Source organism: Pan paniscus, chromosome 10 (assembly GCF_029289425.2).
Source record: "Pan paniscus chromosome 10, NHGRI_mPanPan1-v2.0_pri, whole genome shotgun sequence".
NCBI classification, from domain to species: domain Eukaryota; kingdom Metazoa; phylum Chordata; class Mammalia; order Primates; family Hominidae; genus Pan; species Pan paniscus.
The window spans coordinates 74,979,420-74,992,879 of NC_073259.2; the positions used below are offsets into that span (position 1 = coordinate 74,979,420).

Here is a 13,460-nt window from a genome sequence, read left to right on the forward strand (position 1 = left end):
TTGTGAGACAACACTGCTTTTTTGTGTGTTCACAATTCAACGACAGACAGGGATGCAGTGATCTCATAATTTGGAGACCCTAATATATTCTTGCAGACACCCAGTGGTACAATAATGTGCTCCTGAGTGCTATATGAAGGAGAGGGATCACATACTTTTGGGTTGCTATTAACTATTTACAAGGCTGCCTTATAGAGAATTACAGTTTTCATTATAATTCCAAATATAGATAGATATCTTTGAATCACTAGAAATCTGAAAAGAGACCTCTCTTTCGACATGGGAATCTTCTGGTGGGGAGTATTGAATTCACAGAATTGATGGAAGCTGTAATTTACTATTCTACAGATAAAAGCCCTCTTTTGAATGTAGATAATTCATCTGTGTTGTAACTTCCTTTTCCTAAGTTGAATCTCCCATTTCATTGTATCATTTGGATGGAAGGTGGTTTTCACTGAGTAGATTGCTTAAGATGTGTAAGGCTATAGCAGTAGAATAAATGCTATTAGTGATCCCCAAGTATTAGCTGTCTTCTGTGAAAGTTATGCAGACCATCTGCTTCTCCTTTCTTAGTTTATTGCCTCTAAGCCATTTGCTTCTCACGTATTTGCAGAGGAATGGAAAGATGTAACCGTAGGGTCACTTTGTGAATCATTAAACTTGTTAAGTTTAACAGTAAAAGAAGTGAACATCGGAGACCTAACAAAAGCTTTTTTTTTTTTTTTTTTTTTTGAGACGGAGTCTCACTCTGTCGCCCAGGCTAGAGTGCAGTGGCATGATCTCAGCTCACTGCAACCTCTGCGTCCCGGGTTCAAGTGATTCTTCTGCCTCAGCCTCCCGAGTAGCTGGGACTACAGGTGCCTGCCATCACACCCAGCTAATTTTTTGTGTTTTTAGTAGAGATGGGGTTTCACCGTGTTAGCCAGGATGGTCTCGATCTCCTGACCTCGTGATCTGACCGCCTTGGCCTCCCAAAGTGCTGGGATTACAGGAATGAGCCACTACACCTGGCCACAAAAGCTTTTATGTTAGCTATTAATTTCACATTTCTATACTACTGTAATATTTGAAGAGAAGTGATTGAAATTTGGTGATTTTGCTGTATATTTTTTGAAAAGTGTAGTACACAAAGGAGCTTCATCCCTTATGCAAATCAAGATAAAATTCTGATCAGTAGTCTCTAAAATATTTCCAGTACTTTAGAAAAAAAAAAACAGTTTTTAGCAGTGGTAGTAATCCAGCAGTGAGCTGGAGAGTATCTAGTTAGTAAAATTAAAAGACAGCCTGAATGACTTTTTCTTTAAAAAGAAAGTTTAAAAATATTTTTATAATAAAATAACTTTGTTATACATACTAAACTATAGATATATTGGCTTTCAAGCTATAGTATCTATTTGAATTTAGTTGATTGTAGATTTTGAAAATCAGTTCCTCTTCTGAAAATTTTTGCTATAAAATGTACCTCAAAAAGCTATGCCTTTCTTTTGCTGAAGGGTCAAAAATAATATTTCTAAAACATTTTAATATATGAATTTGAGCATATTTGGATTGCTGGCCTAATAACTAATAATATCTAGTGATCGTATTGAAAATTATACAAGTAGTTCTGAAAACATTAACCACGTGAAAGGGGCCCAGAAAATATATATTGACTACAACTTATTGATGAGTCTTCTTTTTCTCCCATCATCTGTTTTCACTTCTTTTGCTGGCCCTTTTGCCAGAATAAGACTACCTACCTGTTACCAGAATTATCATTTTAATTCAATAGAAAATAGTTTAAATTATCTTCTAATCAAATCTACCATGTCATTCTTTACAGTGGGTGAATTCAGGAGCCCAATATAGAATACAAAGATTTCCATAGTAAAGTAAACTCAATAGCGAGAAATTGACTGCATAATGTTTTACATTTCCTTTATTATATTTATATTCATATTACTCCTACTGTTGAATTTCCATTTATTTAGACCCAGTGATTTTTGATATTTCAGTCAGCTATGACCTTGTTCTATTTTGTCCAAATCTGTTCTTTATAAAAAACACAGCAACAGCATTTTGTGAGTTTTTTCCCACAATTAAAATAGTAAAATATATACATATATATAATAATTTGGAACTGAATGATGAAATTCATGGCTTAGGTAAAAGTACTTTTTACTTTAGAAAAGGAAATAACTCATAACACTTAAACATAGCAAAGCTTTTTAAGAGACAGTCATATTACAGTTCTAAATGGACATGGGAGTTAAAAGATTATAAAACTCGGTGTTGGACTTTCCACTTTATCAAAAAATGTACGCTTGTAGTATCTTTACATGTTCAGCTCTTAAAATCTGGAAATGAGATTGGTAGAGACTTAAATGATTCATACAAATCCTAAAAGAAAAGTCGGGAGAAGTCCTAAGTTGGAAAATAGTCAGCTCATAGAAAAACTCAGTGAATGTTTTATGAAGGGGTGAATTTATCTAGTCATTTACTCCACAAACAAGTACTGAAGCTTTACAATCAATGTATTTAGCATTATTCCTATTGCTGGAGATAATAATGGTAAAAATTCAAAGACCCTGTCCTCATGGAACGTAGATTCTAATGAGAGTAGATAGACAATAACCATGTAAACAAATAAGCAAATAAGATAATTTCATACACTTCGGAGTGCTTTGAGGAAAATAAAACAGGACAATGGGAAAGAGAAGAGCCACAGGGCTGGAGTTAGGAACCAAGAAAGGAAGACTTTTCCAAGGAGGTGATGTTTGAGTTGAACCTCAAATGATGGGAAGGAGCCAGGTATCAGAGACCTACTGACAAGCATTTCAGGCAGTCACTGGCAGAAACAAAGTTGATGTATTCCCAAGAATAGGAAAAAGGCTAGTGTGGTTGGAGTATAGTGAAGGAGCAGGAAAGTAATCTCAGATGAGGTCAGAGTAGACAGGGTGCAAAATCTAGACATATAGTCTGGATAAGGCTATATATATAGAAAGAGCCTATATATAAGGTTTTATATATATATATATAGGCTATATATATAAGGCTTTGTTACCCATCTGAGTTTGAATGTATTATAAGTATAACAGGAAGGCACTGTTAATTCTAAACAAGGGAGTGATATGACCTGACTTACATTTTTTAAAGAATGTATGAATGAATGGATGAAGTCAGCGGGCAGGAGGTAGAGAATAGAAGTTAATGAAAGAAGTACCTTGCCTCAAACTCTTAACATATACACCAGTCACAGAAATTTCTCAGAAGCCAGATGACATATTTTTTTTTAATGTCAAGCCAGACATACCTTGCTGGAAGGATTTTCTGGTACTAATTTACTTTCTGCAACTTATTACAGAAACTCTGTGAGACTTTTAGAAAAAATAATATGGAAATAAAAATGTATAACATAAATTTGAAAGTATTAACTTTACACAAAATGGCTGAAAGGAAAAAATTCATATTGCTGTAAATATTTTAGAAGTATTTGGGAGCACTTTGGCATGTATAAACTGCAGAAGAACAGCCCAGACTGGTTATTCTCTGCATCCATGTAGTTAATTCAAATAAAGAGGAAAAGAGAAAGAACAGTCTAGTAGGGGTGTGGCAAGTTGTTAACAAAAGGATACATCAGAAGAGGCAATCAAAAAAGTATTTACTACCTCTGTGGAATTTATTGCCTCAAAGGATTAACTCTATGTGATTTTTTTTCCTTTAATCTTTGTAAAGATCATGAGCATCAATATGGAATTAAATTTTAGTGCCTGCTTTAACCTTTGATGTTTTATGATGCATACACATTTTTAAGTTTGCTTTAAACATCTGAAAATTATCCAAAGGGAAAAAAAAAGACATTCTGGTATGTGGAGATGGAGAAATCTAACTGGTATTTAACGTTTTTATTCCTTTAAAAATCCTTGTGAATTAAATATCATTTCTATTTTTCAAGGAAGAAATTGAGTCTCAGAGGGTTTTAAGTTGCTTGTCTAAGCTCATTAACTAGTAATGGGCAAGGTCAGTGTCTGAACCCAGATTTTGATTCCAAGGCTGGGATCATTGGTTCTCCAACAGTTTGATCTTTCGAGCTGTTTTTAAAAGAGACAGGAATGTACACATGTGAGGTCATTTGAGAAACATCTTCATTCTTTGACTTCAGCATGTTCAACATTCCATTATTGTCATTAATGTGTTATCATCTAGTTGTGAGATTTTTTTTGAGGCACCAGAGACAAATCTATCTAGAGAAGGAGTTTGTCAGTGGAATGAGACTTGAGATAATTCTAGAAAGTGAGCATATCTGAAATTCTACCTGCTTTGGGGATGTGTGACATGTTAACATGAGAAGTTTTTAGAATTTCTTTTTTGAATGATGAGACAGAACAATACCTAAGAACGCTGGGAAATGAGATAAAAAGAAAGCGTTAGGAAATGGACAGATGTTCCCATCTTTTATTTGAATCTACGGCTGTTATTAAAGAATTGTTTTAATTTTGGGAAAGAGTTTATAATTGAATCATACACTATTTAAATACATTAAGACATGTCCATACTTGTATTGTCTGAGCAAGCATAGTGCTTATTCTTATTTACATGAAATCTGTAGGTTTAGTGTCCCAGACTCTGAGCCAGGTAGTTGACAAAAAGTTCAAATACTAGGTTGGAGCCAAAGTAATTGTGGGTTTTGCTATTACTGTTGCATCAACCTAATACAAATCCCAACAAGTTAACCACAGACAAATTTCTGCAAGGGCCTCACTACACGACACAAAGGAGCTAATCACAATCCTGACATAAGCACACATGAAATCTGAGCTAGAAAACCAGGTCCAAAAGTAACTGCTTGTCTGGCAACATAATGCAGTAGAAAGTCGGAAAAAAAAAAAAAAAAAAAAAGTAAACCCTACATCTGATCCTTGTTGTGCCACCAATTGTAGCTTAACTTCTGGCAAGATGTGTAACTTCTCTGAACCCATATCTCACACACACACACACACACACACACACACATATATATATCCATATAGTTATATATAGATATATAGATATAGATATAGATATATATAGTGAGAGCATGGACTCACTCTCCATTCCAGCTCTAATATTGCAAGCTATTATTCTTCTACATCTTAGGTATTCTTCCTCTGAAACTTAACAGGACACACATGGAATGATGTGTATTCTCTTAGTGATCACCTCTGTAAATTGATTGAACTTGGTTTAAGAACTTGGGAGTAACCTTTTAACATTTTCTCTTGCTTTTTCAAAGGATTATCTGGGAGCTTGCATTGTCCTCACTGCATCTATAGCATCCATTAGTGGGTCTTCGAATTCTGGATTGGTAGGCTTGGGTCTTCTGTATGCACTTACGGTAGGTATGGATAAAAATATTACAGGAACAGATAACCAAACACCGCATGTTCTCACTCATAAATGGGAATTGAATGTTGAGAACACATGAGCACAGAGAGGGGAATTACACATACCAGGGCCTATTGGGGGGTGGGGGGTGAGGGGAGGGAACTTAGAGGGTGGGTCAATAGGTGCAGCAAACCATCATTGCACATGTATACCTATGTAACAAACCTGCATGTTCTGCATATGTATCCATTTTTTTTAGAAGAAATAAAGGGAAAAAAATCTCATTTTGTGCAGTGTTGGAGGGTCTACTACAGTTATTATCAACTCTTATTCATGGACGTTAGAGGAAAGGTTTAAATTCATAACAAGATTACATCTTGCAAATAATAGTAGATTGGGGCCCAAACCCAGCTTTATAGGACAGTTTGGATTCACTTCTAGCATTGTGAACCAATTTTTAAGAACTTCTCAGATCTTGTGGTCAGAGTACTCTCCAAGCTGTTTGGGATCCCTGTCCTGAGTTGTACACAACCCAGCTGGGGACTAGCCTACAATGAATGTGAATATACATGAGATAAGTACAAACAGAAGAGTATACCACTATCCATCATGCAGGGAAATCAGGACAGTTCACAAAATAGTGACAGTTATGGACCCTTGAAGGAACCAGACACCTTCTTTGCTGATAAATCGCATGACATTCTCCTTGGTCTCTAATATTCTGTAGCACTTATGAGTTGTATCACACATGTACACTAATGGTCCAAGTTATTTCGTTCCAAAATTTCCGGTGATTAACCAGAACTTCTTACTTTAATTTATTTAAAAAAATTTTTTTAATCACCTGACACAGATAACCAATTATTTGAATTGGGTTGTGAGGAACTTGGCTGACCTGGAGGTCCAGATGGGTGCAGTGAAGAAGGTGAACAGTTTCCTGACTATGGAGTCAGAGAACTATGAAGGCACAATGGGTATTGCTCTAAATATTGTTGTCTCACTTAAATATTTATTTTAAACAAATATTAGTGTTTGTTGGGCACATTGTTGTTTCTGCTTTTGCTTTCCACTTCAATATCCAGAAAACTCTCTCTCATCTTGGCTTTGCTTGTTTATGTACACCGGAAAAGATGTGACTATTTAGTCCTGAAAAGTCTTGGATAAAACCAGAGTCCAAACAGATATTTATTTAATGATATTTAAAGAGAAAATATTTGGGATTTATTACATTAATTGCTGACCTAAACTATAAACTACTATATTCCCTTTCTCAAGACGTTATTAACTTAGATGTCAAGAAATTTGGATCTTAAAATACGGACTGAGATTCCCAACTTTGCTAGGATAATACTGTCAGGAAATTCAACACTGAGGACAGAATAATCTTCATTAAATGCATATCTCCAAGCTTAAAAGGCATTCCTTTACCTAAATTTTTCAACAGCCATCTAGCTCTTCAAGGACAAAATCCAGAAAACTTAGCTAAGACCATGAGCCCCTTCATTAGCCAACCCTTGCCCATCTTTCATGTCTCATTTCTTGTCATCCACCTGCACCACTTTTACTCTGGCCACACTAACATGCTAGGCTTTCTTTTCCTCTTTATTCTCCTATGTACATATATTTAAAATAAATTTCCCCATCTCCCATCCTTTAAGATTCATCTCAGGCACTATTTCCTCTTGGAGCCCTCCTGGACCTCCAAGGTTAGCACTATCCATGCTCCCAGAGCACCATAGGTTTGCCTTCATCATGGGGCCTCCATGTAGTACTGTAGGTGCTGACCTACTGGACACTTCCCCAAGGACACAGAAAGCACCTCGAGCTGTGTCTTTCGTCTCCATATTCCCAGCACCTTGTACAGCACCTCTCACATTTAAAGCACCTAAGTGTTTAATGACCAACTGACTGAACAAATAAATCAATTCAGAAATGAACTATCTCTGTCCACTTTGAATAGAATTGAGTGATGGAATGCTAAGGAGAGATGATGATGGTTAAGGCTCCAAAAACAAACACGAAAAAAACTGTCTTAAAAGTGCTTAATCAAAAGGTGTTTATTTGAATGTGATTTAAACTAAAAAAAAAAAAAAACCTGCCACATATTTTGGTTCAGTATTACTTTAAATTTAGAAAAATATATATATATGTATAAATGTATTTAAGTATGTATACATTTCTTTCTACATCAATCTCTATCTGCCTATTATCTGTCTATTTCCCCATCCCATCCTCCAGATCCTTCTCAAGTTCCAGAACATTGGCCACAAGAAGGGGAGATCAAGATACATGATCTGTGTGTCAGATATGAAAATAATCTGAAACCTGTTCTTAAGCACGTCAAGGCTTACATCAAACCTGGACAAAAGGTATGAAATCACTGCATTTGATATGTTGTATACTTAAAACCTCTGAGGGAGTCTGCTTTTTTACTACCTAAGCTCTTCATACTTCCCAGCCAAGTAAGTATATTCCCTACCTGGTGTAGGTCAAATTATCTGCATAAAAGAAAAAAGGGAGAGATAGGATCAGACTACAGTACATGTTCTCCAAGTCATATTGTAATTCACTAGTCTCCCATGGAGATCAGAAAAGTCAACAATAGGCATGTTTTTAAAAATTTCTGTCTTCTGACTCCTGGCCATAATAGCCATCCCCTTGGGAACCTTTGCATTCATAATAACTCTAGTCCCCAAATGACTTCTTTTAGTTATTGTAAAAAGAACAAGTGGGCAGAAGAAAATGGAATCATTCTACTTTTTGTTATAAAACTATCACTTCTTAGATAACATGGAATAATTATTTGTTAGTCCAACAATATACTAAATGCAAAAAAAAAACCATGAAGAAAAAACAAGGCAATCACATGAAAATAAAAATAAATAGAATGAAATCATTGGAGATTTGGTGAGAACTGTTTTTATATTTTTATTTTTTATTTTTTGAGACAGGGTCTTGTTCTTTCACCAAGGGTGGAGTGCAGTGGTGTGATCACGGCTCACTGCAGCCTCGACCTCCTGGGCTCCAGCTATCCTCCCACTTGAGCCTTCTGAGCAGCTGGGACTACAGGCACACACCACCACACCCAGCTAATTTGTGTATTTTTTGTAGAGACAGGTTTTTGCAATATTGCCCAGGCTGGTCTCAAACTCCTGGCCTCAAGTGACCTACCCGCCTCAGCCTCCCAAAGTGTTGGGTTTACAGGTGTGAGCCATTGTGCCCAGCCTGTTTTTATCTTGAGAATAATTCATAATGTAGACCTAAGAAAAAATGATAACTATAATGTAATTATTTAAACATAATTGCAGTTTTATCATAATATCTTAAGTTAAAAAACAAAACTTAAGCTAATCTTCTGTCCTTTTCTGAGTCCTCTTCTCTTTGAGTGACAGCTGTTTTCCTAGGTGGGCATATGTGGTCGCACTGGCAGTGGGAAATCATCGTTATCTCTGGCTTTCTTCAGAATGGTTGATATATTTGATGGTGAGTTGCTAACTAAATTTTTTAAGTGGCCACTTGGTGCTTTCCTTTAAAAAACATCAATTTACCTAATCCTGCAGAAATCAAAAGCAAATATTTATAAGGACTTTGTGCTCTACACATGGTTCAAGGCAGATATCCCAAATAAACAGCTCAAAAGTAAATAAAAGACATAGAATTGGGGAAATAGAATGATGAGCCTTAAACTCATGTCTATACATTATTGCTAAAGCATTTTAATAAACTTGTAAAATGAAAACAAGGCCACCCACTTTGAATAGCAGTAGGTGGAGGTGGAATTTCAAGAGAAAGAAAGAGGGAGGACAACTGCCTTGCTTCCTTTAGACTAAATGTATGTCTCTTTCCAACAAAGGAAAAAAGTACAAGGAGATAAGTAATCTGCATTTTAAATTTTGGTACATGACTCTTACCATCATCTGCTTAATAACATTGCTTAATGACATTGAACGTTTTGTGAGGAGGCAACCTTTGCTGCAAAGTGATAAAGCTCATGATAACAACATACACAAAACATACACATTCATCCACCATAGTATTAATAATATGATACACAAGAGCATAGAAATAACATAATCTTTTTTTAAAAAAAAGTCACATTATTTAGTCTATCAAGTGGCCTATAAATAGGCCAGCACATAAAGTATCTTGAATGAAAGAGGATCCAGCAATGAATTTGACCGAACTTATTGTACTTGACAGTACAAGGAGTGCTTACTATTATTATCTGTAATGATTATGATGACTATAGTACTTTGCATGTTTATTGTACTTGACAGTTTATATTATTGAATTTAATCTACACAACAGCTCTGTGAGATAAAGAGGTCAGTTTATGAACAACAACATGGAACTATAGTAAATGTAGTTTTTTTGGGGTTCAGATTCAGGAACAAGGTAAACTTCTGTCACTAAGTTAGCAGCTTATTTTTTCCATGGCTAGTAATAATGCACAGATACTTTAAGGACTTTCAGTGGGATTAAAGTTATAAGGCAATTAAGTGATCAAAAATCAACTGACATTTTTCATTAAAACACTATGTTTATGACTGATCATGTTAGGTTAGCCTGATCCTTATGAGTTCAGACACACGATTTCAGGTCCCATGTGAACTATCAGTGATTTATTCTCTTTTTAATAGCCATAGGCTATTAAGATTTTAATTCATAATTTATTATTTCTGATCTATTATTCCTGAAAGACATAGGTTAAGCTAATCACCCTTGCCTGCTCTAAATCTATCTGGTAAAAGGACTGCAGCTGCCATTCTGAGCCTGACATCTTATCTCACAGGGCAATATGGTCTCTGCACAAAAGTGATAGGATTAACTGCATATATCATGGTGGAGAACACATCAACACTGCACAAACCTCTATAAGTCCATATGCAGTATGGAGAAATTTATTAAAACTTGATAGTCATATCACAGAATTTACTTCTCTATTTGTAATGCATTGTATTATTAAATCAATACAGGAGTGAATGACAAAGATCCTGGTTTTTAAAGAGCTTGTATTCTAGTTGGGGAACAGACAATAAAAAAAGATAAGTAAAAGTGTATAGAATATCAGATTCTGATAAATCCCATGGAGAGAAATAAAGTGAGAAGGATAAAGGGAATACTAGAAGGAAAAGTACTCAGTAAGGGATAAAAATACTTTTTGGTTGGTATGATCACATAAACAGAATAAAAACTCTGAATTCCCTTAGGAGAAATATATAAGAAAGAAAAATCACCACCAAATATGTATATTTTTTAGAGACACAAGATTTTTTTTAATTATACTTTAAGTTCTGGGGTACATGTGCAGAACATGCAGGTTTGTTACATAGGTATACATGTGCCATGGTGGTTTGCTGCACCCATCAACCCATCATCTACATTAGGTATTTCTCCTAATGCTATCCCTCCCCTAACCCCCTGCCCCTCGAGAGGCCCCAGTGTGTGATGTTCCCCTCCCTGTGTCCATGTGTTCTCATTGTTCAACTCCCACTTATGAGTGAGAACATGCAGTATTTGGTTTTCTGTTCCTGTGTTAGTTTGCTGAGAATGATGGTTTCCAGCTTCATCCATTTCCCTGCAAAGGACATTAGCTCATCCTTTTCGATGGCTGCATAGTATTCCATGGTGTATATGTGCCATATTTTCTTTATCCACTCTATCATTGATGGGCATTTGGGTTGGTTCCAAGTCTTTGCTATTGTGAACAGTGCTGCCATAAACATAAGTGTGCATGTGTCTTTAAAGTAGAATGATTTATAATCCTTTGGGTATATACCCAGTAATGGGATTGCTGAGTCAAACGGTGTTTCTAGTTCTAGATACTTGAGGAATCACCACATGCTTAAATGGAAAAGTGGGTCTCCTGAATTTCAACCCCTAACTAAGAAATAACTTTCAATTTGTAAACAAATATTATTTTACTTGTGGTTTTACTATGTGTGTGTAACTTCTGTTTCTCCTTAACAGGAAAAATTGTCATTGATGGGATAGACATTTCCAAATTACCACTGCACACACTACGTTCTAGACTTTCAATCATTCTGCAGGATCCAATACTATTCAGTGGTTCCATTAGGTAGGTAACGTATTTAGCAACACCTGTATGCCTTAGGATTTAGCCTTTGACTCATAGAAAGGTTTTACTCAGAGTCATTTTTCAGGTATGAGTGAACTGATATCAAGACAATAAAATCAAATATACCATCCAACAATTTGGATTGGAAAAGCCTAGAGTTGTAAATTAACCTATAAAATTATGTTTCCAGGAGATCTTCATCCCTTTCAGTTTGATTCTATAAAAGCCACTTTTTCCACTATACTTGAGAATGGTGATGCTTGGCAGACATTTCTAAGGTGTTCTATCTTACAGATATCCAGTCTAACTTGTGTGTCTGGCCTGACCTCAGCAGATATTCTGACTTTGGTTAATCCCTTTATCTATCCCTCCACCCCTTACAACTTTACTTCAGCCAAAATTGCTATGAATAAAGCTGCTACAGTCTTCATACCTGGTTCAGGGTTTCCCACCAAAAAAAAAAAAGGGCGGGGGGGGGATATCAACCATCTGCTAGGTGCTTTAAATATATTATCTGATTAAATTCTCAAACCGTTACTCTAGGGTAGATATTTATTATCTCCATTTTATAGATGAGGGTTTTGAAACTCAAAGAAGCTGTAACTTAAACCAAGTTTGTACACCTAGTAAGTGGAAGAACTGCTATTCCAACTGAAGTTTGCCTGATTCCAAAGTCCATGTTGGCATCTGTATTAGTCTGTTTTCACACTGCTGTAAAGAATGATGTGAGACTAGGTAATTTATAAAGGAAAGAGGTTTAATTGACTCACAGCTCTTCATGGCTGGGGAGGCCTCAGGAAACTTAAATCATGGCGGAAGGCAAAGGGGAAGCAAGGCACATCTTCTCATGGTGCCAGGAAAGAGGGAGAGTGAAGGGGGAACTGCCACACTTTAAAACCATCGAATCTCATAAGAACTCACTCACTGTCATGAGAACAGGATGGGGGAAACTGCCCCAATGATCTAATCAGCTCCCACCAGGTCCCTCCCTGGACACGTGAAGATTGCTATTCGAGATGAGATTTGGGTGGGGACACAGAGCAAAACGGTATCAGCATCATTCCCCAGATCACACCTCTCATTTGACCATATTTTGTTATATTTTGCTCCTAACCTCCATCTACTTAATTACAAAGAAGTGTTTGCCACCTCCTTTTACTAATTACTCTTTATTGTAAAGAAAAAATGTATGTAAGATTGCCTAGTATTTAGTTGTAAAACTACTTTAAAACTTCTGGATGTGTCAAGTAATTTAGCAATACCATAGTGAATTTATATCTCCAAATATATTTATTATGAGTACTACTTGATATGGTTTGGCTATGTCCCCACCAAAACCTCATCTTGAATTGTAGTTGCCATAATCCTCAAGTGTCATGGGAGGGACCCAGTAGGAGGTAATTGAATCATGGGGGCGGTTACCCCCATGCTGTTCTCATAATAGTGAGTGAGTTCTCATGAGATCTGATGGTTTTATAAGGGGCTTTTCCCACTTTGCTTAATACTTCTCTCTCCTGCCACCATGTGAAGAAGGACATGTTTGCTTCCCCTTCTACCATGATTGTAAGTTTCCTGAGACCTCCCCAGCCCTGCAGAACTGCAAGTCAATTAAACCTCTTTCTTTATAAATTACCCAGTCTTGGGTATGTCCTTATAGCAGCATGAGAATGGACCAGTACACTACTATTGTTGGTGATGCAGCACAGCTTATCTAAAATAGTGTCATATGCTCCCATAGAGATGTATGTATGTAGCATCAGTCCTGCAGGAATATTTTGCTAGATACTATTTGGGTTATACTAAGCATAGTTTGGAGCCAATGGAGCTAGGTAACAAACTTGATAATATGGTATAATGTATACAAAGTTTTATAATGATATCATCAAGACAATTTTTTATACTATTAAGATCATGCATTCATTCATCAAGCATGAATTCAGTGCTTGCACTGCTCTGAGCACTGTTCTAGGTGCTGAATATACAGCAGTAACCAAAACAAACGGAACTTACATTGTAAAGAAAGAAAAGCAATAAGCAA

The 13,460-nt window shown here is 36.1% G+C and overlaps 1 protein-coding gene across 3 annotated transcripts in view; it reads left to right on the forward strand.

Annotated features, from left to right (window-relative positions):
* ABCC9 (ATP binding cassette subfamily C member 9) overlaps window positions 1-13,460 on the forward strand; it is a 153,073-nt gene that overhangs the window by 128,047 nt on the left and 11,566 nt on the right. For all 3 annotated transcript variants that reach the window (XM_063593166.1, XM_063593167.1, XM_008954322.5), the window contains 5 exons: window positions 5,252-5,353; window positions 6,197-6,317; window positions 7,582-7,712; window positions 8,748-8,826; window positions 11,314-11,422. In XM_063593166.1, coding sequence (XP_063449236.1) covers window positions 5,252-5,353; window positions 6,197-6,317; window positions 7,582-7,712; window positions 8,748-8,826; window positions 11,314-11,422 — 542 coding nt within the window. The remainder of the gene's footprint in view (window positions 1-5,251; window positions 5,354-6,196; window positions 6,318-7,581; window positions 7,713-8,747; window positions 8,827-11,313; window positions 11,423-13,460) is intronic.